The sequence below is a fragment of the Xenopus laevis genome, chromosome 1S (genome assembly GCF_017654675.1).
Source record: "Xenopus laevis strain J_2021 chromosome 1S, Xenopus_laevis_v10.1, whole genome shotgun sequence".
Classification (NCBI taxonomy): domain Eukaryota; kingdom Metazoa; phylum Chordata; class Amphibia; order Anura; family Pipidae; genus Xenopus; species Xenopus laevis.
The window spans coordinates 133,610,382-133,637,506 of record NC_054372.1 but is presented as its reverse complement, the minus strand read 5'-3'; the positions used below and the strand labels follow the sequence as shown (position 1 = coordinate 133,637,506).

Genomic DNA, 27,125 nt, shown 5'->3' with positions numbered 1-27,125 from the left:
TTATTCAGCTGACTACAGTTTCATATTTTTTTTTTATTTTTTTTTTAATATATCAAAGTAAATCTAAGTAACACAGCTATGCAAATATCTTTCAATCCTTTTTGATTAATGAGGCACTCATAAAACATTGCTATGCGTTACATGCCTATTAATAAATTAGTGATGGTTGAAAGATTTTGGCTGCCTCTTGTTTTTAACAGTTCTTCTACTAATTATTTAGGTTCCTTTCCAAGAGCTGCATGGAGAGAGCACAGAGTTTGTGGGCCGAGCAGAGGATGCAGTCATCTCTTTATCCAACTATCGTTTGAACATCAAATATAAAGAATCTTCTATCAATGTGAGTGAGACTTCTCATGCATTATACCTGTGACATGCAACTGTTAACCCAAATTCTCACATATTCTTCTTTGACTGGTTTTGGTCCTTAGCGAAAGCAAAAGTAAACTTTCTCAATAGATCTTAATTCTTTGTTAGGGTTGTCAATATACTTACAGTAAATTAATAATCTCTAGTCCTCTGCCTCTAATCTACCCCAACACAAATTCAATCCCCTCTCTCAGCAGTCACCATCTCCCAAAGACACCCGCCCTACTCACTCCCTTGTATAGGGAAGATGATGTGTGACTCTGCCCCCATTTGTGTCCGGACCATGCCTTTTGCATGACAGACCAACCCTTTCATATACCCCACCCCAGATAATAAAATTATGGCTAAAAGTTGGAAACTCTCACTCTCTAATTCTCCTATTTTTATTTAATAATGTATTTGTGGTCTTGTTTGTAGGTTCCACTGCAGCTCATTGAATCTGTTGAGTGTCGTGATCCTTTCCAGCTCCATTTGACCTGCAAAGACTGTAAAGTGATCAGGTAGAATATGGAACAGAACTCCAGTTTGGTAAACTGGATTATTATTGGGGGAGATGGTTTTCTATAACAATGTTATTGAAAGAAGCCTATCAAAATGGTATAGATATGATTTTTATCTAGCACTCATAAATACATGATACAGGTATGAGACCCATTATCCAGAATGCTTGGGACCTGTGGTTTTCAGGATAAGGGATCTTTCTGAAATCTTGTAAACATGAAATAAACCCAATAGGCTGGTTTTGCTTCCAATAAGGATTGGAAGCATAAGGAATCCAAACAAAAAAGTTTGGATAAAACTGAGTCTATGGGAGACAGCCTTTCTGTAATTTGGAGCTTTCTGGATAACTGGTTTCAGGATAACGGATCCCATACCTGTATTGTACTTTGAACAGGTTAGTCTTTCTGTCACAAAAGTCATAAATGATCGTAATGTAAATAATAGATTTATGAAATTATGTTATGTGTTTTCATTCAATGAGAGCTATACTTCCATCAGTAACTATACAGGGTGTGATCTATATATCACCCTGAAAAATGCTTTACAGCTGAGCAGTACCAGAACTCTGTGATGCCATATTACTGGCAATAGGGAGCATGTGTTTTTAAAGAAATAGTTTATTTGCAGACATGAGAGAAAGTAAGAGCCCCCAATGTAATATTTTATATTGAACAATAAAGCTTTTTTTTATTTGTCAAGATAATGTTTTGAGTTTAGCTCAAAGAAACATTTTTGCTGACTTCTGAGATGTACCTCTGTTTGGTCCTAGGTGCCAGTTCTCCAGCTTTGAGCAAGTGCAGGAATGGCAGAAACGCATGAATTCTGCTCTGCGTCCACCAAGTCGAATTGAGGATCTCTTTTCCTTTGCATACCATGCATGGTGTATGGAGGTGTATGCAAGTGAAAAAGAACAGCATGGAGACTTGTGTCGTCCAGGTGTGTTGCTTATTCCCCTACTCCTTGGCCTATCAGAAAATTGTCAGTTTTAGTCTTTGAAATATAATCTTGTTTGTGCAGGAGACTACGTAATATCACGATTTAAGAATGAGGTGGAACGAATGGGTTTTGACATGGAAAATGCTTGGAGAATTTCGAATATCAATGAGAAGTTTAGGTAAGTAAGGCAATGGTTTGTCCTGATTTGTATTTTATTAAAGATTTTAGTAAATATAAGCTAAAATATGAAGTGTGTTATAGCACCATACACTTATCCTGTAAGCAAGACAAAATGTAATGTGAACATGTTTGTGTGTTTCTGCATAGGCTGTGTCCTAGTTATCCACAGGAACTAATCATCCCTGCTTGGATAACAGATAAAGAGTTGGAAAGTGTTGCCAACTTTCGTTCATTGAAGCGTTTTCCGGCTGTGGTGTACAGGTGAGACTTTGAAATGGTGTATTCCTCTGAAAGCCATGATTTCTGCCAAACATGCTCTCCTTTTCTCTTATCTTTTCTTATGTTACCTTGTTATTAACTTAACCATAGCTTAGCTTAGAAGCAGCAAGACAGTGCTGTCTTCAGGAAATTACAGTGGGTACAGAGCACCAGACCAGGGGTTGCCGTAGCAAGTAAAGTCACTGGGGAGTATATACCACATGTGGTTTACGGTTTACCTTTACTTCAAATGTAAAGCAAATGTGTAAATAAGTTTGTTCATTTCAAAACTGCAATTGCTTTTCCTGTGAAAGAGGATCACTGACACCTAGTGGTGGAACTTCATACTTGCCCATCACCTAAACCAGGGGTCAGCAACCATTACTATCAAAAGAGCCATTTTGCCCCCTCTTCCACTAAAGAAAAATAGTCTGGAGCCGCAAAACATAACACCGCTTATAAATTTTAAAAGTTTTTTTTTTAATTTTAAAAAGTAGAAAAGGAAGGCCAATTAAATTGTTGCTAAGAATAAAATATTCTATAATATACCAAAATTTAAAGCGGGTTTTCACCTTCCAAACATATTTATTCAGTTTGCTTGTTTTCAGATTTCACCAGAAATTGACTTTTTTTAAAACTACAGTACTTTCCTTCCCCCCCCCCCAAACTTGAAGCTTAAAGTCTAATGTTCCTGTCTGTGGTGTTACGTTCTGAAAGAGGTCAGTAATCCAGGTGCACATTCTGAACTGTTACAGCTTTGCTACATTTCTCCGCAGCAACTGTGGAATATTAGCAACTATTGTATCAATTATATCTGCTGCTGGTCAGATAGAAAGTAAAGGCTTTATATTTCTTTTGAACTATCTTAAAACAAAAAAATTTGGAAGGTGAACAACCCTTTAACTTTTTTTTTTTTAAAAAAATCATTTTCGCAATAGTTCCCCTTCTTTTTTTTTAAACTTAGAAACTGCTATATTATATAAAATGTCTCACAGCTAGAATCTGTGTATCCTGCTGTCCTACATATGCTGCACTACAACTCTCCGACTGCAATAGTCTGTTGGTTGCATGCTCTAGTACACAGAAAACTTATTTTTAACCCTTGAATCACATGGCAAGATGATTGCTTTTCACCTAAAAGGACTCCTATTATAAAAATACTTTTCTGATTTTTCGCAGGCATCAAAGTAATGGGGCTGTGATTGCACGATGTGGGCAACCTGAAGTCAGCTGGTGGGGCTGGAGAAACGCAGATGATGAGCATCTTGTTCAGTCTGTTGCTAAAGCCTGTGCCACAGACAGTAGTCGAACCAGCCCAGGCAAAATGGCCAATGGTGGCTGTCCCCGCAACCACGTAAATGGTGGAGTTCTGACAGATGTAGATTTTGGTAGTAATTTAAATACTGTTTGATAATATAGTGCAACTAATTATAATAAAAATATATTCTTGGTTTAGAGTCCATAATTTGAAATATCTTTGTTTCTTTCAATAGAATCCTCTTTGTCAAACATTCCACCTCCTGAAAGCCCCTCTGTTCAGCCACAAAAACTGCTCATCCTTGATGCTAGATCATATGCTGCTGCCGTGGCCAACCGTGCCAAGGGTGGAGGCTGCGAGTGTCCTGGTAAGAATGTTCTGGGTTGTGTGTAAGGTTGGGTGTTGATAAAAAAAATGAAAGGTTATTTGAACCCTTGTGTGTTTAAGAATGGTACAAAATTATATAGGATGTGCATTAATACTGTTACATCTTTTAATACTGTACAGAGTATTATCCTAACTGTGAGGTTGTGTTCATGGGAATGGCCAATATTCACTCCATTCGTAAAAGTTTCCAGTCGCTACGCCTGCTCTGCACACAAATACCTGACCCAGCCAAGTGAGTAGCACTGTGTATTGTCTGACTTTCCTTTTAACAAGGCCACACAGATTGTGGTATACACTGATTGTAAAACACTATGCTGCTTTCTTGTTTCTTGCATATTTCTATGAACCAGGGATCCCTAACTTTTTCACTTTTTTTTTTTTTAACCTGTGAGCCACATTCAAATGTAAAATAAGTTGGAGAGTAGCAGATGCAAGCAAAAGGTTTCTAGGGTGCCATGGTTGTGATTGGCTATTGGTAGTCCCTATGTGGACTGGTAGCCTACAGGAGGCTCTGTTTGGCAGTGCACATGGTTTCAATGCAACTGAAACTTACCTCCAAGCCAGGAATTCAAAAATAAGCACCTGATTTAAGGCCCATGGGAGCATCATCCAAGGGGTCAATGAGCAACATCGGTTAGGGTTTTAATTGATATAAACTATAGTAGTGTTTCTGAAGCAAATACACCAGTTTTAACAACAGTACGTTATAGATCAACAGTACGTTATATTTTAATTACGAAGATTTATTTTTTGTTGTCACTGTTCCTTTAAAGACAAGGACACCCCTATCCATTCAGAAGTGCCAATATTTTAGGGTTCCAAGTGAAATAAAAAAAATAAAAAATTTTCGTGGGCCAGCGCTGCTTTTGTGAGCAGGGATCAGACATATATTTTGCAGTGTTTCTCCACAAAAAATGGCCATAGACATTTGTTTCACAAATTTTTAGCAAAACTAAATGGTACAGATTCATCCATCACTATTTGGGAAAGAATGCACCAGTCCTGGGATATTTCTATATAAGCAACTTGCTGCTATCTGAACTGTATTACCCAGCGATCCTTTGCATCTAGCTAGGCTTGTGCATGAGCAGTATACAAATATACCATCCAATATAAAGATGGTGGCACCATGCTGATATAGAAAGATCCTTGGACTCCCAAATATTTAATCTCGAACAGGGAGTACTTGTCTAGCGGGGGAAAAAACAGGCTTTCCTAACATGTTGGTTTTCCCAAATGAATTCGAATTTCCTTGTTATTTTGCTACTGTTGTTCTTTTATAGATCAGACTTTTAGATGTTTAGAGATTCAGAAGCTGTACTACAGTTAATGTAAAAAGGAACCTGTTAACTGTGACTAGAAGAAAAGTCAGATTCCATGAATGTCAACATTTGTGATGAAACGAAAAAAATCTTTATATAAATCATTGTGATCAACGTCAGTCAAGCAGATACAAGTGTTTTTACTTTAAATGACATGCATAAAAGTGAAATGAAACTTAAACGGGCTACATATTGTAAAATCTGCACTTTAGTACCAATATAAATTGAATGTTTCTGTTGTATACCTTTGCAGGATGCCAGAGTTAAGCTCAGCTTGGCTTTCTAGAAGGAGAATATGGCTAGAAAAAATGTATTTTATATATTGAACTTGTAGGCCTGCTAAACCTCACTGCTGTTTCTGTAACAGTAACAGTGGTTTTAAAGTTGTCAATTCCCTCTCCCAGCATGCTCTGGGCTGCTGTTGATAAGCTATGCTTTGAGGCATTAGGAGTCATCAAAACATTATTAGTAAGCCAAATTACATCTGTCCTAGAAGCTGATCAATTCTGAATACACTTTTTTCATGCTGTCCTATAAGATGAATCTGGATTAAATACATATCAGCCTTGAAGTTTAGATCTTTGTATGTATGTCTGTATGTGTCTCTGCCTGTCTGTCTGTCTGTGTGTCTCTCTCTAAATTCAGAGAACTAAAGGGAAAGACTAAATAAGATCTAGAACACCTGCTACCTTGTTAGCATCCACCAGGAACTGGATCCCTCACACTGTACCAGTCATTGAGGAAGTATACATGTGTAACAAGTTTTAGCAAATCTATTCTCCTGTGCTGAAGTGCAACTTTAAAAGCATAAATACATAAGTAAATAATTGATAGCTGAGGGTTAGTTCACATGAGGAGATTCCTCGTGAGGAAACTTCGGGCGACTTCGGAAAACGGTGTGCTTTAGCGCAGGCGATTTGTCATTCTAGCGGATGGGAAGACACAAGGAGGTAGTTCGGGGAGATTGTCGCCAAGAAGCAGAGCCGATTAGTCGCCAGGCGACAATCTCCCCGTGTGAACTAACCCTAAAAGTACAGAGGGATGCGTTATAAATGTAGTATTAAACTGAAAACTGCAGAATGGAATTTTCTTTATAAATTGTTTGTTCTCTCTTACAACTTTTTTTTCCAGCTGGCTTTCTGCATTGGAAGGTACCAAATGGTTGCAGCACCTCTCTATGCTGCTCAAGTCATCCCTTTTGGTGGTGCCTACGCTGGACAAAGATCAAAGACCTGTTCTTGTGCACTGCTCTGATGGCTGGGATCGGACCCCACAAATTGTGGCACTTTCCAAACTGCTGCTGGACCCTTATTATAGAACTATAGAGGTACACGTTCTGATGTTGCACAAAGTACTTTAATTGGACAGTACTCCATTCATGTAAATATTAATGTAATTTGTGTTTCAGAAATATTCTTATATATTGTATTGCATTTGTGGTAATATGTGTTGCATGTGTAATAGCAAGAGGGCCGTTGGCATGACATAGCAGTTCAGACTGCAGAGTCTAAAAGTAACAGGGACAAAATTGTGGCTGTCATCTGTCTGCTGTATTGTATTGATTCTTGGCCCCACGGGCTGCCAGTTGGACAGCACTACCCAAGAGGACTGTGTAATTGTGTGTGTCCAGCCTCATTTGTATTCTAATCCTACTCCAATAAACAGAAAACCAGGAACAAACAAGTGTTCCTTGTTACAATGGCCATGTTACATGTGTTTGAAATCTGTTGAATTAATTTATTGAAATAACCTCCCTGTAGAAAGATCTCTAACCCAAGGCAGGCTAGTCTCATAGCTCAGAATTATAGGTATAGAAGAGGTGCCAGTTCAGAGGAATAACCAGGTTTTGCATATCACAATATGTAATGGTAGTTTTAGGTTATTGCACGGATTACTGTGAGTCCCAAACCCGTATGCTTGGCAGAAAGAATCCAACACACTTGGGTGCACACTCCAGTATTCCATATCCATCACTAGAAGTAGCTAAAAAGGATAAATTGCAAACCACTTTTGAGTGATGGATATGGAATACTGGAGTTTTGCACCCAAGTGTGTTGGAGTCTTTCTGCCAAGCTACAGGTTTGGGGCAAATGCACCTGGACCACGCAGCACACACTGAGCCACAGTGTATAAATTCTTCTATTTTAACTTCAGTGATTGCCATCAGATAACATGGATGTCCTAGAAATTTCTGGTCTTATTTGCTCAATTATTTGAATATCTGCCATGCCAGTGTGGTTTCAAATGACAGTTATCTTTTTTTTTTTTTTTTTTTTTCTCAGTTGATCTCTGTTTACAAAAACAGTTGATCTCTGTTTTTTTTTTAGTCTGAATTTAGCACCTGTAACACCCAATGGCAGGATGGATATAACACTCACTCATTCCTCTCTCTTCTTTACAGGGTTTCCAAGTCCTGGTGGAGACAGAGTGGTTGGACTTTGGACACAAATTTGCAGACCGCTGTGGACATGGTGAGAATTCTGAAGACCTGAATGAGCGCTGTCCTGTCTTTCTGCAGTGGTTGGACTGTGTGCACCAACTGCAGAGGCAGTTTCCATGTTCATTTGAATTTAACGAAGCTTTTCTGGTAAGTTTAAATGGGAAGTTGAAGGCTAATGTTCAGAAGTGCATTCTGTATTAGCAGTGAATATATATAGATAACTGTTAAATTATGCAGATTGCCTGCCTCATCTATGAGTAGTTTCTAAGGCATGCCCCATTGACTCAACAACACCATTAGTGTTAAATTATGTATACAAGTAAATGACTAGGCATGTACTTGCTTATTTATTGGAATGCATTAGTGACCAAGAGAAGAATTGATTGTAATTTTTCTATATGTAGGTTAAGCTGGTGCAGCATACCTATTCCTGTTTGTTTGGGACATTCCTGTGTAACAACGGCAAGGAGCGAAGTGAAAAGCACATCCAGGAGCGTACATGTTCAGTCTGGTCCTTACTGCGTGCAGGGAACCGTTCTTTCAAGAACTTGTTATACTCTACTCAGTCTGAAACTGTGAGTGTCCTTTTCTACTCCCCCCCCCCCCACAGTATACAGGCCTGCGTACACAGTTCTCTCATCTACTACTACTTTTATTCTCAGGGATATTAAAGCCATTACAAATATTCTAAAACCCTATATTCTTAGTGTATGCTTTTAAATTTCAGGTGCTGTATCCTGTATGCCACGTGCGGAATTTGATGCTGTGGAGTGCGGTTTATCTACCAGGCTCCTCCCCTTCCACTCCTAGTGTGGAGTCCTGCACACCATACCCTGCTTCTGGGTCTGCAACAGAGGAACCACCAATATGCAGGTCTGTTGCCTTTTAAATTTTGAGTTTGCTTAGTGCAGTGATTTAGGACCCAAATAACGTATGCTAATACAGGTATGGGATCTGTTTCCCAGAAACCAGTTATCCAGAAAGATTCAAATTTTGGGAGGGCCATCTTTTAGAGAGTCAATTTTTACATATTTTTATCATTTTCTCTGCCATTAAATTCGCTTTCTGTTCTAATTAGTATTTGGCTTTCACAAAGGATCCAGGGTTACAGCCTAATCCAAAATAGTTGATTCAGTACATCCCTAGTAGTAATGTTACATTATTTTAGGTTAGTGTGTTTAATAGAATAATGTAGGCTGTATGTGGTAAGCACACGATATTTGTGAATTTTGGTAGAAAACTGTAACATCAGCCATTTCATTGTGTATATTCGAATAATGTAGGCTGCATGATACTAGTTTTCTTTCTTTTCCTCTGAAGGCTGTCAAAGACCCGGTCATATGATGATCTCCCTTCTGCTTGTGACATCATGGTGCCCTGCATGAACAGGAGGAGCAGCGATCCCAGTCTTAATGATAAGTGGCAGGACCATCGGCGTTCTTTAGAGCTTAATGGTTTGGGGAACCCGGGGGAGGAAGGGTATGAAGGCGATAGACAACCACTGGGAGCTCATCTGTCCATGGCAGCTGGTGTGGGTGAAGGGCAAATGGAGAACATCCTGCAAGAGGCCACCAAGGAAGAGGGAATTGTTGAGGAGCTTGGTGGGAAACAGGGAAAGGGCCCGGAAGCATGTCTGGAAATAGAACAAGCAAATTATTTAGAAGATTCTGCGAAAGGGGAGGAAGGTCTAGAACTGACCAGTAACACACCCCATGCTCAAAGTAATGAGGGGATGCCAGACCGAGATCGGGAGTGTGCCAACCCCAAGCCAGGAGGAGAATGTGATAAGTTCTCAAATGGGAAAATCTACAATACTGAGGATGCAGAAGTGGATGGTGGTTCACCTCAGGAATTTTGTGATGATGAAGGCACAAGCCAAGTGCCCGAGCAGCTTGCCTTTAAATTAGAAGGGAATACAAAACAAAATGGAATTAAATTTGAAGAAGATGCAAGCCAAGTGACAGAGAAGCTTAACTTTAAATCAGAAGGGGGTATAGAACAAAATGGAGTTGAATTTGAGGAATGTGCAAGCCAAGAGCACAAGAATCACAATGGTGTAGAAATTGAGGAAGAAGTCCAGAACAGTCCTAGTCCTCTTCCATCAGCCCTTACCTCTTCATGTGTAGTTTTGGAGGATTCAACGGATACCTTAACTGAAGGCCCTGTAGTCTCTTGGCCTTGCAGGCTGGACCATGTGACTGCAGCAAATGAACTGGCACAAAAGCCAGAAAATTCATCCAATGAGGGCCTCGTTATGATGGGTATACGGGGAATGAAGCTGCAAAGTGATATGACATGTATGCCTCCCATGCTTTCTCAATGTGCCTTCCACAACTCTGAATGCAAAGTACTAATTCATTGTAACAGGGACCAAATTTATTGTCCCTCTCTTGATGGGTCTTGCCTTAATGGGGACATCCGAAGGGGCAAGCCAGGACTCTCACGACAGAACTCTAGCACAAACACCCCTCACCTACGGAATACTCCGCACAAGTGCCCACTGCATAGTGGAGGGAGAAATAGGATTGGAAGTCCTCCAGAACAGCAAGCTCGTAACCACCTAGATGATGATGGCATGCCTCTCTATGTGGACCCCATACAGCAAAGGCTAAGACAGATGGAGTGTGGTCATCAGCAGGAGGTTGAAACCTTAAAGAAACAGGTCCAGGAGCTACGGTGCCGGTTAGAAAACTTCTTTCCCAACAGCCCCTTGCGTTTCAATGGTGAATTTACAGATGAAGTGGTGAGTGTACATATGGCTTATATTGTAATTAAACCATTTTTTTTTTTTTTTTTGTTTTCTTTTCTTTTAATTGTCATGTGAATAAAATGGTGTGTGAGTATATTATTTAAAAATGCTGCTGTTTGGTGGTTATAAATCAATCTGGAATTAGTTGGATAAACTAGAGACGTTTCCAAGTGATGCATGCTTCTCAACCTAATGATTTTATTATGACACAACTAGTTGCTCCTGTTTTCCACCTAACTAAAAGTGTCAAGCCTTGGTGGATATATTTATCACTGTGACTGCTGCCCTTTAATTTGATTTAATAGCAGCTGTCACAGTACCCTTTTAAAATATGCACTGATGATGGCAGTAGAATCTTTAGAAAGCAAAGCAGAAAATGATTGATGTGAAATATTTTTGTAATGTAAATGATTATTTATATGCAGAAGTATCGACTTACTACTCCCAGCTGCCACATAGTTAAATTGGGTTGAAAAAAGACAGTCTATCAACTTCAACCCCTCCAAATGAAAACCCAGCATCCATACACACACCCCTCCCTACTTTCTCATAAATTATATATACCCATACCTATACTAACTATAGAGTTTATTATCACAATAGCCTTTGATACTCTGTCTATCCAAAAAAATCATCCAAGCCATTGTTAAAGGAAGTGTTCAGTGTAAAAATAAAAACTGGGTAAATAGTCTGTGCAAAATAAAAAATTTTTCTAATATAGTTAGTTAGCCAAAACTGTAATGTATAAAGGCTGGAGTGACTGAATGTGTAACATAATAGCCAGAACCCTACTTCCTGCTCTTGGTTTCCACTGATTGGTTACCAGGCAGTAACCAATCAGTGACTTGAGGGGGGGCACATGGGTTGCTTTTGAATCTGAGCTGAATGCTGAGGATCAGTTGCAAACTCACTGAACAGTTATGGCCCATGTGGCCCCCCCTTAAAGTCGCTGACTAACTCAGAGTTATAGAACTAAAAAGCAGGAAGTAGTGTTCTGGCTATTATGTTACACTTTCAGTCACTCCAGCCTTTATACATTACATTTTTGCCTAACTAACTATATTATAAACATTTTTTATTTTGCACAGCCTATCTATTTACCCAGTTTTTATTTTAACACTGAACTGTTCCTTTAAAGGCATTAACTGAATCAGCCATCACAACATCACCCGGCAGTGCATTCCACAACCTCACTGTCCTGACTGTGAAGAACCACCTACGTTTCTTCAAATAAAAGTTCTTTTCTTCTAGTCTCAAGGGGTGGCCTCTGGTACGTTGATCCTCTTTATGGGTAAAAAGGTCCCTGTCTATAATGTAATTGTAAAGTGTAATCATGTCCCCTCGCAAGCGCCTTTTTTCCAGAGAAAACAACCCCAACCTTGACAGTCTACCCTCATAATTTAAGTCTTCCATCCCTCTAACCAATTTAGTTGCACGTCTCTACACTCTCTCCAGCTCATTTATATCCCTCTAGAGTGGATCCCAAAACTGCACTGCATACTTCAAGTGAGGCCTCACCAGGGACCTATAAAGAGGCAAAGTTATATTTTCATCCCTTGAGTTTATGCCCTTTTTTTATGCAAGACAGAACTTTATTTGCTTTAGTAGCCACAGAATGACACTGCCCAGAATTAGAAAACGTGTTATCTACAAAAACCCCTAGATCCTTCTCGTTTAAGGAAACTCCCAACACACTGCCATTTAGTTTATAACTTGCATTTATATTATTTTTGCCAAAGTGCATAACCTTGCATTTATCTACATTGAACCTCATTTTCCAGTTTGCTGCCCAGTTTTCCAACTCTGCAAAGTGAAAGCATCCTGCATGGAACCTATAGTTCTGCACAATTTAGTATCATCTGCAAAAATAGAAACAGTACATTCAATGCCCACCTCCAGGTCATTAATAAACAAGTTGAAAAGCAAGGGACCTAGTACAGAGCCCTGCGGTACTCCACTAACAACACTGGTCCAATTAGAAAATGTTCCATTTACCACCACTCTTTGTAGTCTATCTTTTAGCCAGTTCTCTATCCAGGTACAAATACTATGTTCCAGGCCAACATTCCTTAATTTAACCAGTAACCTTTTGTGTGGCACTGTATCAAATGCTTTAGCAAAATCTAAGTAAATTACATCCACGGCCATCCCAGAATCAAGGTCCCTGCTTACCTTCTCATAAAAAGAAATTCAGTTAGTCTGGCAAGATCTATTACGCATAAAACCATGCTGGCACAAACTCATAGTATTGTGATTTGTTATGAAGTCCAGTATCTTATCCTTTATTAACCCTTCAAAAAGCTTTCCTACTACTGTCAGACTAACTGGCCTATAGTTTTGAGGCTGAGAACGGGATCCTTTTTTGAATAGAGGCACCACATTAGCAATTCACCAGTCTCTCTGCACTATCCCAGATCTCAATGAATCCTGAAAAATTAAGTAAAGAGGTTTGGCAATCACAGAGCTAAGCTCGCTAAGTACCCTGGGATGAATACCATCTGGCCCCAGACCTTTGTTAATCTTAACATGTTCTAGTCTCTTTTGAATTTCCTCATGTGTGAACCATGCATCATTAGTTATATTACTAGAATTGGGACTATTAAGAAGGAAACCATCATTAACTGGTTCCTCATTTGTGTAGACAGATGAGTTCAGAATCTGAGCTTTAATTTTGTTTTCATCAACCAGCTGACCCCCCTCTGATAGTAAGGGTCCCACCCCTTCCTGCTTCATTTTTTTACTATTAACATATTTAAAAAATAATTTTGGATTTTTTTAACTGCTTGCTGTAATATCCTTTTCCATATCAATTTTAGCTTGCCTTCTAGCTTCTTTGCATGATTTATTGCCCTCCTTGTACCTTATAAATGATTCAGCTATCCCAGCTAACTTGAAAGCTTTAAAAGCACGTCTTTTCTTACCCACCTCAACACCAACACTTCTATTGAACCAAAAAGGTTTTGCTTTGCAACGACGTTCCTTGCTTACAAGTGGAATATACTGACAAGTATATTTATAAAGCAGCATTTTAAAGACTTGCCATTTTTGTTCTTTGTTTAACCCTGTGAAAAGCATTTCCCACTTAATATGTTGCAGAGATGCCCTTATACTGTCAAAGTTTGCACGTCTGAAATTTAGTGTTTTCGTTACTCCCTTATAGAATTGCTTCTGCAACAGAATCTCAAAGGAGACCATGTTATGATCACTATTCCCTAAATGCTCACCCACACAAATGCTAGAGATGAGTTCAGTATTATTAGTTATTACAAGGTCCAAAAGTGAGTTATTCTTAGTAGGTTCTTGAACGAGTTGGCATAAAAAGTTGTCATTCAGCATATTTACAAACCTACTAGCTTTTTCTGTCTTGGCAACCCCATTACCCCAGTCAATGTCTGGATAATTGAAGTCACCCATAGCAACATCTTGACCCAGCTGTGAAGCCGCTTGTATCTGCAAGAGTAGCTGGGCTTCATACTCGACACTTATACAAGGTGGTTTATAGCATACACCAATGATTCTTTTTGTAACCTTCTGCCCAGTCAAAATCTCTACCCAAAGGGATTCTACACCCTCAGCAGTGCCAGCTATTGTTATTTCTTTAGTGCATGGCTTTAATTCAGGCTTTACATACAAACACACTCCTCCACCCTTTTGTATCCCTCTGAATTTAAATGGTTACACCCTTTTTAGGAGGGACACAGTCCAGTCACGTTTCATCTCACCAGGTCTCAGTGATACCAATTATATCATAATTTTTAGAGCATGCAATTAATTCTAGGTCTCCCATTTTACCTGACAAACTCCGTGCATTTGCCAGCATACAGCGGAGGTTACTACTTTTACTTTTGAAATTTGCTTTACTTAGTGGAGAATTATATGTTAAATTAGTATTATTCTGTTTTCCTTGTAACAGAGGGACCTCCTTAGCTGGTAAATTGTATGCCCCCCTCACTCCTCCCCCAAGACCCCTTACTAATCCCACTGCCCTGTCTACCCTAGCTTCCCCATAATTCTTTATCTCACCCACCCACCCCCCCTTGCCTAGTTTAAACACTCCTCCAACCTCTTCCCTTTCCTTCCCTCAGCCATCCTTTCCCCTAGCACCGTGGACCCCCTTCCATTGAGGTGCAAACCTGACTGTATAGGTTGTACCCCAAGGAAAAATCAGCCCAGTGCTCTAGGAACCCAAACCCTTCCTTCCTACACCAAGACTTGAGCCACGCATTTAGCTCCCTAAACGCCCGCTGTTTTCCTAAATTTGCACATGGCACGGGCAAAATTTCAGAAAAGATGACATTGGAAGACCTTTCCTTGATATTAGAGCCTAGATCCCTGAAATCACTCTTTAAGGTCTTCCATCTACCATTTATTTTGTCATTAGTACCGATATGCACTAAGACAGCTGGGTCATGCCCAGCCCCACCCAATAATTTGTCTATCCGATCAACCACATGCCAAACCTTGGCACCAGGTAGACGGCAAACTGTTCGGTTGTAGCGATCCGGACTAATACTTGAGTCCCCTACAACCACAATCTGCTTAGGCCTGACTCTACTCTCCTCCCCACCACTACTAGAGAAAATGGTCTCCCGGCTGTTGGAGAGATCAGCCCCATCTAGAATTGCCAATCCAGAGTTCATACTCCCATCATCATCATCACACAATCTGGCAAATTTTGTTGCGATGTATAAGCTCCGGATCAGCCTCCATTTTCCATTTGCCCACCTTAGATTGTCTGTCACCCAGCTAGCTGCCTCAACATCCTGCTGCTGTTCTGTCCCCCCCCCCCCAAACTATCTGACTCCGCTAGGTCCTGCTCAGTGAGCAAGAGACTCCTTTCAAGATTGTCAATTGACCGCAGTGTTGCAATTTGTTGCTCTAGTGCTCTAACTCGAGCCTCCAAAGTGGCAATTTGCTCACAACCACCACAGAGGTAAGCATTTTGGATCTCTTGTTCCAAATCTGCATACATATGGCAGACTGTGCCATATGTATGCAGTTACAACTGCTAAAATCTGTGGCTCCGCACATGAGTGTGTTTGCAGCTGCAAAAAAAATTAGATTGAAGAGCTCAGAATTTAGATGAATAAAACACTGCAGTGAAGGCTTTATGTAAAGCTGCTACTTCTTCTGTTTAGTGTTTTTTTTTTTAATAATACTTGTATAACTGTTACAATATAGCAAATGTTAATAACCATAATGAGTCTTGTTCTACATTACACATCATTGTCCATCCTTGCAAGTCTTAAGACATACTGTTTAAATTTTTTTTTTTAACTCAACCTTTATAATTTGAAACCCCTAGAACTCGATCCCAGATACTGAAGGCAACAGAGATCCCAGCTGTTTGTCGGGCTGCAGCACAGAACCCTTATCTGAGACTAGCTGGGAACAAGTGGACAAACGGGATACAGAGGTAGGTCTGCTGGTCTTACTCACACAGCAGTGCCATTAGGATTTGGGGCAGAAAATTGTATGGTGGTATATAAAGGTTAGATCATGTATTCATCTGTCAATTTACAAGTTGCAAATGAAACTGTACCAAGTGGTACAGACATGAAAACAAACAACTGGAATTTTTTTTTAAAATTAACATTTTAAGAAAAAGTTGTTTAGAACTACACTTCCAATGAGTGTATATAGCTATTAGTACAGGTATGGGGTCCGTTATCAGGATACCAGTTATCTAGAAAGTTCCAAATTACAGAAAGGTGGTCTCCCAAAGACCTAATTTTAGCTAAATAATACAAATTTTTAAAATGATTTCCTTTTTCTCTGTAACAATAAAACAGTACCTTGTACTTGATCCCAACTAAGATATAATTAATCATTATTGGAAGTATACCCAGCGTATTGGGTTTATTTAGGTGGCACATTTACTAAGGATCGAAGTGAATTTTCGAATTAAAAAACGTAGAATTTCGAAGTATTTTCTTTGAAATTTGTTCGATAGATTAAATCGTTCGAATAGTTTAATTCGAACGATTTCTATGATCGAACGATTTTAATTTGACCGAAAACAGCCAAAAAAAATTCAAAAAGAAAAGTTTGACTATCAAATTTGGCCAATTCGATGGTTGAATTTCGAAGTTTTTTTAACTTCGAAATTCGACCCCTAATAAATGTGCCCCTTAATGTTTACATGATTTTATAGTAGACGTAAGGTATGTAGACCCAACTTACAGAAAGATCTGTTATCCAGAAAAACCCAGGTCTCTGGATATTCTGGTTAATAGGTTCCATACCTGTATAGTAATAAGCAGAAACTGTAGGAAATGGTTGCTTGAATTTGCAAGTGAGCCCCACAAGGAGAGGCATTTCTTTTATATTATTATAAAAGCAGATCATTTAGGATAGTACGGCTCATCTATGAACACAGTGCACAGGGTGCAAAAACTCACTCAAATAACTTTTTACCCACAACTCAGCTCTTTTTACAGAATTCCAGTATGTCTCAAACTTGTGTGGACTTAACAGTGCAGGTGCAAATTAGCAATTTACTCACACCAGAAACTTTATAAACCCAATGTGCATAGTATCTGGCAAACGAAATTTGAAGAAGAAACAAAGTTAGTTTAGTTAGTTCTATTACGTATAAATGTTCATCTAGCCCAGGTGTATGCAACCTGAGGCTCTGGAGCCTCGTGCGGTTCTTCATCCTGCTTGCTTCGGCTCGGTCTTGCAGCTTTTTCAGGTCGGCTTTACAGCCCTCGCACCTGCTGGCGGCTGCTTGAGTGTGTGAACGGGGTAAGTTAATGGTTAGCTTACCGCAGTCGCACACTCAGGAAGCCGCCAGCAGGTGCGAGGGCTGTATAAACGTCCCAGGAGAGACAGGCAAGACTGAGACGCAGCAAGATGATTCATCATGGTCCTTACCGCGGTCACAAACTCAAGACAATAGAGGGAAGATCAGCATTGAACTTCAGAAACAGAATTTACATTAAGCAGATGATAACACTAGTATTTAATAGGGCTATGTAGTGTTTAATTTATTTCAAAGTAGGCCTACACATACACACTGCACTTCTGTTTGTTGTATTCTGTTGTTGTAACAGTTAAAATTGAAAAAAGGTTAAAACTTATAAAACAGATTATAAACTTTTACGTTTTGCGGCTCCAGACTATTTTTCTTAAGTGGAAGAGGGGGCAAAATGGCTCTTTTGATAGTAAAGTTTGCTGACCCCTGATCTAGCCTCTATTTTGCACCTTATTAAGTAAAGTCCAGTTGAGCAAAAATACCTGTTAAAGGGGCAATATGAGTGAAATGAATAGGACTTGTGCTAAACATACTATTTGCCTCTTGTTATAATCATTAAACAGCTATGGTGTTTGGTATTTCATGTGCTGAACAGGGCAGATATTTATACTGAAGCTACTCCATGTTTGGTCCTTGCAAGATCGCTAATTAGATATATGCCAGTATACAACTCCCTCCTTTAGCCTTTGTTGTGGCTGTTTTGGTTGCATGAATCCATTATGCAATGGGGAGTATCTCTGCACTGGTCATGTAATTATGAACTCTTTAACTCTCCCACTTCCCATGAACCCAGAATCTAGTACAATTCATACATATTCTGTATCAGACTAACATCTTTGTTACAGGTGACGAGGTGGGTGCCAGATCATGTAGCACACAACTGTTATAACTGTGACAGCAAATTCTGGCTGGCAAGCAGGAAGCATCATTGTAGGTAAGGAGTGTTTTGCACGGATTGTTCTTCTTATCCTGCAGCCTAATATGCTACAAGCTTATTGTCATTCCCCTCCCCTTCTTAGTCATGTTTCACTTGTTGCAGGAATACGGAAGCCATATCTGAAACCTGGTGAGTCGGTCGGTCAGTTTGTCCGCTTGCAATCACCAAAACTAACAGTGTCTTCTTACTCCCCACCCCCCACATGCACACAAGATAACATTATATGCAAGCACAAATGTTTTCAGTGTTGAAAGAGCACATCATGAGTCTATAAACTGCAGCATATAAAGGCAAAATAATACCGTAGTTACTGTTTTTAGATGGGCATGAAAGTAACAGCTCAGGTTTAGCTGCACATGTTCTGGTATCTTACAGGTTTGTTTAAAGAGCCTGATACTCCTTCTCTTGTAGTCCTGTGAAAAGTCTGTCATCCGGTAGCATCCACACAGTTGTGAAGATTACAATAATAAAAGCAAATGTATGGCTGCTAAGAGTTGCTGTACTTTTGTATCTTTTAAAGTAAGCCTCATTTTCCTCTATCTAACCTAAATTTTGAGCTTTACATTCGCATTTCTGAGAATGATTTTTCATAGCTACAAATCCCAGTGTTCCCCGAACACATGCTGCTCAGTACTTGTTGGTTAAGAGACTTATCGAAACCTTTAGAGAATGTTCTGCAGGACAGTTGGTGTCATGAAATGATAACCTGTTAAAGATCACTGTACCTTGATTTTCTATCATTTGAAGAAATATAAAGACTTTGCCTTATTCCATTGAAGTATATAAAACTTAATGCCCGCTTAGTTATTGGACAATTTTAAAATATGAGGTATGCGATTTCTATAAAGCATGTTTACAAGGCTGAGGACAAACTACTTGGCTGCATGGGTGCTACCCAGAACTCTTTTATATGCATGTATTTAGAGCCTATATTTTATATGCCAATATCTTCACAGAAGTTCAGTAGGGCAGAGTGCAGCAATACTTTATTAGGCAGTTACAGCTGGCAGACCTCCCAGTTCCCCTTTGTTCCATATACAATAAGGACATGGAATGAAAGCAGACATGAGGTCTATTCTCCTGAAATATTCAACCTTAAGTGATCCGAAACGGTGCATAAATGCTATTCTGATGATGACTTAGGCAGGGGGGGAATGCTTTTCAGTAGAAGTGGGAATGTTCATGCATTTCTAAGACAGCAGTGTAATGCTTCATGCTTTTTTTTCCCAGCAGGAAGTTTTACTTTGAGGCATCAGCCCATCTGTGTAGCATTGCTGCTTCACTCCCCTTTCAGGTCACACTGTGTTTGGGAGAGTGTGTGCACTTGCTGAATGCTACAAGAAGTCAAATCATATGTTAGCATCAGTTCCCCTTAGGATTTCAGATATAGATTGTTGGTGTAGAACTGTAAAAAGCAATAAACATTGTATCTTACTGACAATTTTCACATACTTTGGTGCATGCACACTGCCTCCTTTCTGCATGTATGTCATGAGCAGTAGTTAGTCTATCATACCCCTTCCAGCATGTACAGAATTGTGGTTCTGTTCCCCTTTTTAGCCTACATACAATGTGGCTTTTATTTGCTGCAAAAAAAGCAATGCACTAGTGTCACTTAGCTTCAAATGTTGTATGGTTTACCCCATAAAAACAAACATACAATTTTTTTTTCTTTCTTTCTTACAAAGTAAAGGCTGTTCTACAGTATGTGCAGTCATGCAGTTTCCTCTTGGTCCTATAAAAGTTCTTGCATAATGTTTGTTTTCATGGGTTGTACCTTAAAGGGATACTGTCATGGGAAAATTAATTTTGAAATCTGATATGGTGCTAGAGATATTGTCAGTTTCTCAGTTTCTCAGCTGCCTCCAATCACTTGTGCTCTGATGAACTTCAGTCACTTTTTACTATATCATCCCTCCCCCAGCAGCCTAACAACTAAACAATGGGAAGGTAACCAGATCCTAACACAAGCTAGCAGCTGCCTGGTAGATCTAAGAACAACACTCAATAGTAAAATCCAGGTCCCACTGCAACACATTCAATTACATTGAGTAGGAGAAACAACAGCCTGCCAGGAAGCAGTTGCATCCTAAAGTGCTGGCTCTTTCTTAAAGCACATGACCAGGCAAATGACCTGAGATGGTGCGTACACACCTATACTACTTAAAAAAAAAAATATATACTTGCTGGTTCAGGAATGAAATGTTTATATTGTAGAAGGAATTATTTGCAGTGTAAGTGTAATTTAGAAATAAAAACATCATACAAATCATGACAGAATCCCTTTAACAAGGGCTTCAGGTTCCGTGTTGTGTAGCTGGTGACAACATCATTAGTATATAACATTATATGAGCTAATTTTCTCTTTCTCTTGCTTTTTGGTCAAAGGAACTGTGGGAATGTTTTCTGCTCTAGCTGTTGTAACCAGAAGGCACCAGTTCCAAGCCAACAGCTGTTTGAGCCAAGCCGAGTTTGCAAGTTATGTTACACCGACCTGCACCCCACCTGGGAACTGGAAAATCCTATTGCAGCAACGTCAAACTAGGCAAACTTCCATAAAGGCAGAGAGCCGAGCCTTGATACCCAGTGGATGGTCCTGAGGAATCTGTTGTTGGAGAATTAAATCTTATTGCTTTCTCTACTATGTACCTTTCTCCACTATACACACTTTATTTCCAAGATCCTGCTGTTTATCAAGACTGCGTTTGGAAGGGGACCTTTGAATTTGTGTTTTCAATGCTGGCTATTTAGCAGTAGTTCTGGTTTTCTAATTCCTTGAAGGACTAAATAGTGGCTTTGAGGTGGGCACATTGCTCTTTTCTCCTCCTGCCACTAGTGGGCCTCAGAGTGTGCCCTTGTTTGTCTGCACACAGTTGTGGGTCTGCCTTTTTAGCCACATATAGACCTCATTATCTGCAGTACTTTGGCATGATCTGAATATATTGACACATATTCTCACATCCCCTTCTGATTCAGATTATCCACTCATAGTGAGAGTTGGCCCCTACAACATTTAAAAGAATTCTGTTGTGCACAGGGTGTTATGAACCTGTTTGTATGCACGCTGTACATTTCAGTCAGTGAGAAGTATTGGAAATGTGGGATATAAGATGGCAGTGAATTAACGAGAATTAATGTTAGACTCCTGAATAAGATAATGCTCATTCTGAAAAGCAAAGTCAATTCTAGAAAGCAGATAGTGTGCATTCTTTTTCAATGTGCTGTGTGGTGCTGCAAAGAACATTCACACCAAAAAAATCAATGTGTTTAAAGTAGTGGAAATATAATGTACTGTTGCCCTATACTGGTTAAAGTTGTGTTTGCTTCAGAAACACTACTACATATATCTGCTGCTGTGTAGCCCTGGGGGCTGCCATTCAAGTTGGAAAAAAAGAAAAGTCACAGACTACATAGCAGATAACAGATATGCTCTTTAAAACACCATTGTATTCTACAGAGCTTCTCTGTTATCTGCTGTGTAGTCTGTGCCATTTAGCACGATTCCTATGAACTATAGTAGAGTCTCTGATGCAAATGCATATGTATTACTAGTGTGGGGCAGCAGTACATAATTTTAATTACTTTGAGAATTCCATTGTTTGCTGTTACTGTTATTTACAAGGTATAGCAATTCTCACACAGGAGATTTATTTTGCCATGTGCCTGATTTGTATCTTCCCTTTCGTAGAAGCTGTTGCAATTTTACAGTGACCAGGTACCACCTTGACCTGCATTCTTTTGCCACTAGTTTTTGCACTGGCAAATATAATAGATAAGGGCTAACTACACTCCTGATATATAAAGCAGAAAACATTCAGAACAAAAAGAGTAGCATGTTCAGAATGAATCTCAATGCTTACAAATTAACCCTCCATCAGCTAGATACAGGACTCTCAGAATACAGATTATAAGTGGTTTACAAGAAAATCTCTACTAAGAAGGTTGCATTTGAAACATTGAAAGTATTAAAACCCAAAAATGTATTCTAATTTAATTTTTTTTATTCACCTTACATGTTGCTTTATAGGTAAGGTGTTTGATACTAACATTGGTTCTTGACTTGTTTTCAAAACTCCAATGTTTCATGTGTTGTCTCATTAGTAGAGTAAATGTTAAAGGACAGGTCAACCCAAAAAAAATGGGTTGCCTAATAAAAGAAAACACAATTCTAAGCAACTTTGCAATATGAATTTATTAAACATTGTTAGTGCTTTAAAAGTTACTTGTAAATGTCATTGCCGTTGAAAGCAGCATTTGCTTAACTCCTGGTTGTTACTTATACAATGCTGCAAAAGGCAATCTGCTCCTGCAAGACAGGTCTGTAAGTCCGTTGTTTTGTGTTACATTGTTTCAAAAGGCAGAGCCACCAGGGTAGAGAAAAGACTGGGCCAAACACTGCTTTTAATAGGAATACAAATGCAAACCATAGAAAATTTGTAATGAATGAATGCAAAGCTGCTTAGAATTATGTTTTCTTGTAAAACATTATTTTTTGGGTTGACATGTCCTTAAAGGAGAAGGAAAGTGTTCTTGCACCAAATGTTAGGCACCCCAAAATGATTTTATTTACTTACCTGAAACCCCGGGCCAGTGCTCCTATCAGCAGAAAACTGCACCGGCCCGCGGTTCTTCCAGTGAGCAACACAGATCGATCCTCTTCCGGCTTCTTCTCTCTCCGCACTGCTGCGCATGTGCAGTAGAACAAAAAGCTGAACTTTAACTAAAAAGTTGGCTATTTTGTTTTACTGCGCACGCATCTGCCCCGGGAAATTTGAATAAAGAAGAAGTCGGAAGAGGATCGCTCCGTGATGCTCTCTGGTATAAACCCGGGCCGGTGCAGTTTTCTGATGATAGGAGCACCGGCCCAAGGTTTCCGGTAAGTCAATACAATCACTTGGGGGTGCCTAACATTTGGCACCCCCAAATGCAAAAAGACTTTTCCTTCTCCTTAAATGCAAACAGATAAAATTATTCCGGGCCTTTTCCTTTCTTATCCCCTTTCATAACCAGTTTACATACATCTTAAAATTCATCCATAATGGATTATATGAGCATCTCCACTGATGAAAGAATACCAGCAGTGTCAACATATGAGCAGTCCAATAACTGTAACAACATGGTTACTACTGGATCATGCAGTTGCAATTCCTGCTCCATGGGTGATATCAAACTGTTTAGCATATTGTGAAGCAAAGGTTCCAGTTAAATGTGGCAAGAACTGTTTTTGCTTTCCTTCCACTGGGATATAAGAGGGGTCATCGGTTTATCTCAAGGAGAATATTTAAGAATTGGCTTTGTGTATCCTTCGGGGTATAAACAATTTGAGCGTAATGAACCACCAAATCTGGGTAAACTGGCAGCATTTCAATAAGAAAAAAAATGTGGACAATTTAGTTATTGCCAAGACTGAACCGTGAAACAATCGAGGGTATTACTGGGGAAAATGTTGGGTTTTTTTTTTTTTGCACTTTCTTTTCAATTATTTTTGTACAAATATTTATTCCCCCCTCCCCCTGCTTTAGTGCACTTAACTCACATTTGGCTGTGTCAAAAAAGACTGCTGGTGGGAAATAGGGGTGCAGGGTTAGTGAATGGGGTTGCAAGAGAATGTTTGCTCTACTGCAGTGCAGCACAATCCCAGTATAAAGATTCTCTAAGTTTGGATTTGTGTCAGCAGATGTAAGAAAGACTAGATAACTTAAGCTATCGCTAGTCAGAGGTAATGACAGTTAAACTAGGAACTAGGCAGATTTAGGGAGCTTTAAGGATCAATGTCCGTCTTGGAAATGAATGATTTAGTACCAAGTATGACTTGAAACTCCTGACATTGTAATATGCCTTTAACTTTGAGAAAATGCTGCAAAAAAGGAAACCTGAAATCTGGATTTCAGACTGTTGCTTATTGGGTTACTTTGAATTTAAATGGAATAAGGCTGGTAATGTATGTTGTGCACCATTTCTAATAGAAGAGAACAGTAGGGAAATAAAGATCATTACTCCCCCTCTGAGATTGGGAAAGCATGTAAATTTATTGATTTATTCACCAGAATACAATTCCTTGACAAAGTTTGTAAATAAAGACTGTAGCTGACTCAGGTCAGTAATGCACTTTTTTCCCCCTCTGCATTGATATATTTTTTTCTGTAAGGAAGCCGATTTCTTACTTCATAGATCGTGTGTGTGTGTGTGTATATATGTATGTATATGTATATATATATATATATATATATATATATATATATATGTGTGTGTATATATATATATATATATATATATATATATATATATATATGTGTGTGTGTGTGTGTGTGTATATATATGTATGTATATGTATATATGTATGTATGTATATATGTATGTATGTATATGTATATATATGTGTATATATGTGTATATATATGTATATATATATATATATATATATATATATGTATATATATATATATATATATATATATATATATATATATATATATATATATATATATGTATATATATATATATATATATACATGTATGTATGTATATATATATATATATATATATATATGAAATGCTTTCTCTCCCTTCTGAGGCAGGTAAAAAACTTTTCTCTATATATATTTTTCTTTTGTGTCAAAGCAAGAGCAAGAGGTAAAGAATTTAGTATTGTTAACTATACAAAAAATAAAGGTAAAATAAAGTTCACAGTTGGCATGGTACTTGTTTGCAGTGACCTATTTACAATATTTAAAGATCCATAAGAAATTGTGGGGTTTTTTTTATGGGTCTACTTGGGGGGACCTGGGTTTTTAGACAATTTTTTTTTCCCATAATATTTTTGAGAGTTTTTTTTCCTGAGTTGGAAAATACAAAGCATTTCTGTAGATTAGTCAGATCAGACAAATAAAAATCATAAAACATAGAAATTTTATGCAACCCTTTTGGGTGATCTGTCATAAATTTCAAGATAACATAACGTGATAACAGAATTAACCGAAAATGGCAATGCACTTAGAGGACAGGTTAAGAGCAGCTACAGTATTGTGGTAGTTTGAATAGTCAGTCTCTGAGTTCAGAGAGAGCTAAGTGAGTTACATCCCAATTGTTTTTCAATTTGTTTTGTTGTTTCATAGTGCTGAGAGAAAATCCATTCTTCTCATGTGATCAAGAAATTCTTGCTGTGTAGGTGATAATTTTTCCATTTAGGGTGGTGACACGCTAAGATTCGGGGAGATTTAGTCTTCCCGCACTCAGAACACTTCATTTTCCAAAGTCGTCTGAAGTGTTTTCGGAAAGAAGACGAAGAGGCGATTTGTCTCCCCGAAACTTAGCGTGTGTCACCACCCTTAATGGCATCTTGCTGCTGATCAGATTGAGTTGGCCAACCTTTGTGCTGGATTTTTGATCTTTGGGATTTAATCTCCTAGAATAGATATCGTGTATATTTACGTATACAGTTATGGGACCTGTTATCCAGAATGCTCGGGTCCTGGGGATCTTTCTGTAATTTGGATCTTCATACCATAGGTCTACTAGAAAATCATGTAAACATTAAATAAACTCAATAGGCTAGTTTTGCTTCCAATAAGGATTAATTATATCTTGGTTTAGATCAAGTACAAGGTACTGTTTTATTATTACACAGAAAATGGAAATCATTTGTAAGAATTTGGATAAAATGGAGTCAATGGGAGATGGCCTTTTCATAATTTTGAGCTTTCTGGATAATTGGTTTCAAGATAACAGATCCCATACCTGTATATTGGAGAGGAGTATTTATTTCACCAATTAGTTACCAAATCCAAAAATATGGTAAGTTTTGAACAGGTCCAAATTATATATAAAAATAGGACCATCTGCAGAGCCACACCTCCAACAGTCTGAAGAGGAAGTTTGAACAGTTTGTGTAGTAGTGCTGGTGTGTGGTACCATCTCGTTTGTGTGTTACCCTCAAAGATAGCAAATACCAAATCCAAAGAGCTTTTAGTAGCATTATCCCCATATTATTTGCCATTTTTGTCAAATCTTTAAGCTAAGCATGAAATGTATGAACCACTTGTTTGGTAACCAGTTTTGGGCCAAATCAGAATCATCTCTTTGCCCCCTGGAACAATGAAAGGGTAACAATGGGGCCTAGTGAGACCTGCCTGAAGAGGATTGCATTAAAGCAACGTTTCACCTTTATATTAACTTTTAGTAAAATTTAGAATGGCTGGTTCTACGCAACTTTACAATTGGTCATAACATTTTTTTTTTTTTATAGTTTTCTTAAAGTCAATGTAAACTTTATTGCTATCTCAGCAGTATATGAATATACAGTGAGACGAGACAACGTGGCTCCAGTTAGTACAGATCACAAAAAGGCACTTAGAATACACAATAAATATGTAAACATTTGAAATGTGCAATACATTGGCAGAAATTGGATATATACATGTGTAAACCTTTAGAATTGTGCAAATAATTTAACAGTTCACAGTTCAAGTGTGTCTGGAATGTAGTGGGAGGGCAGGCAGTGAGTTGAGGAGTCGGATAGCTTGTGGAAAAAAACTTTCGCTCAGCCTGGTTGTTTGCGAAAGTCCAGTGCAATGCAGGAGGCCGTTCTTGCACAGCGCTTGTGGAAGATGTCCTGCAGTGATGGAAGACAACAATAATGTTGCCAGCTGCTCTGACAGTCCCCTGTAGACTTTTCCGGTCAGCAGAGCTTTTCCGGTCAGCACTACTGTACCAGACGGAGATGCAGTTCGTCAGGACGCTCTCTATGGTGCTCCTGTAGGGTGGGAGGCGGAAGACTATCCCGTTTCAGTCGTCTTAGGAAGTGAAGAGGAGGTCACTGACCCCATCTACAAACAAAGGCTCTAAAGCTACAAATGTATTGTCATTTCTAATTCAGACCCTAGCAACCAGATAGCTGAAATTGCAAATTAAAGAGCTGCTGAATAAAAAGTTAAATAACTCAAACCGCACATAAGAAAAAATAAACAATTGTGGATTGTCTCAGAATCACTCTCTACATCATACATTAATTCAAAGGAGAACTAAAGCTTAACTC

At 38.8% G+C, this 27,125-nt stretch overlaps 1 protein-coding gene across 4 annotated transcripts in view; it reads left to right on the top strand.

Annotated features, from left to right (window-relative positions):
• Nucleotides 1-22,610, top strand: part of mtmr3.S (myotubularin related protein 3 homeolog S) — a 50,496-nt gene extending 27,886 nt beyond the window's left edge. For 3 of the 4 annotated variants that reach the window (XM_018238208.2, XM_018238199.2, XM_018238216.2), the window contains 17 exons: nt 221-337; nt 784-866; nt 1,637-1,803; nt 1,885-1,981; nt 2,131-2,244; nt 3,421-3,629; nt 3,735-3,866; nt 4,007-4,118; nt 6,340-6,535; nt 7,610-7,795; nt 8,053-8,223; nt 8,376-8,521; nt 8,969-10,391; nt 15,703-15,813; nt 18,000-18,088; nt 18,194-18,220; nt 20,480-20,735. In XM_018238208.2, the coding sequence (XP_018093697.1) occupies nt 221-337; nt 784-866; nt 1,637-1,803; nt 1,885-1,981; nt 2,131-2,244; nt 3,421-3,629; nt 3,735-3,866; nt 4,007-4,118; nt 6,340-6,535; nt 7,610-7,795; nt 8,053-8,223; nt 8,376-8,521; nt 8,969-10,391; nt 15,703-15,813; nt 18,000-18,088; nt 18,194-18,220; nt 20,480-20,636 (3,537 nt within the window). In that variant the 3' untranslated portion in view covers nt 20,637-20,735. 4 annotated transcript variants of the gene reach the window in all.
• The last annotated feature ends 4,515 nt before the right edge of the window (nt 22,611-27,125 follow it).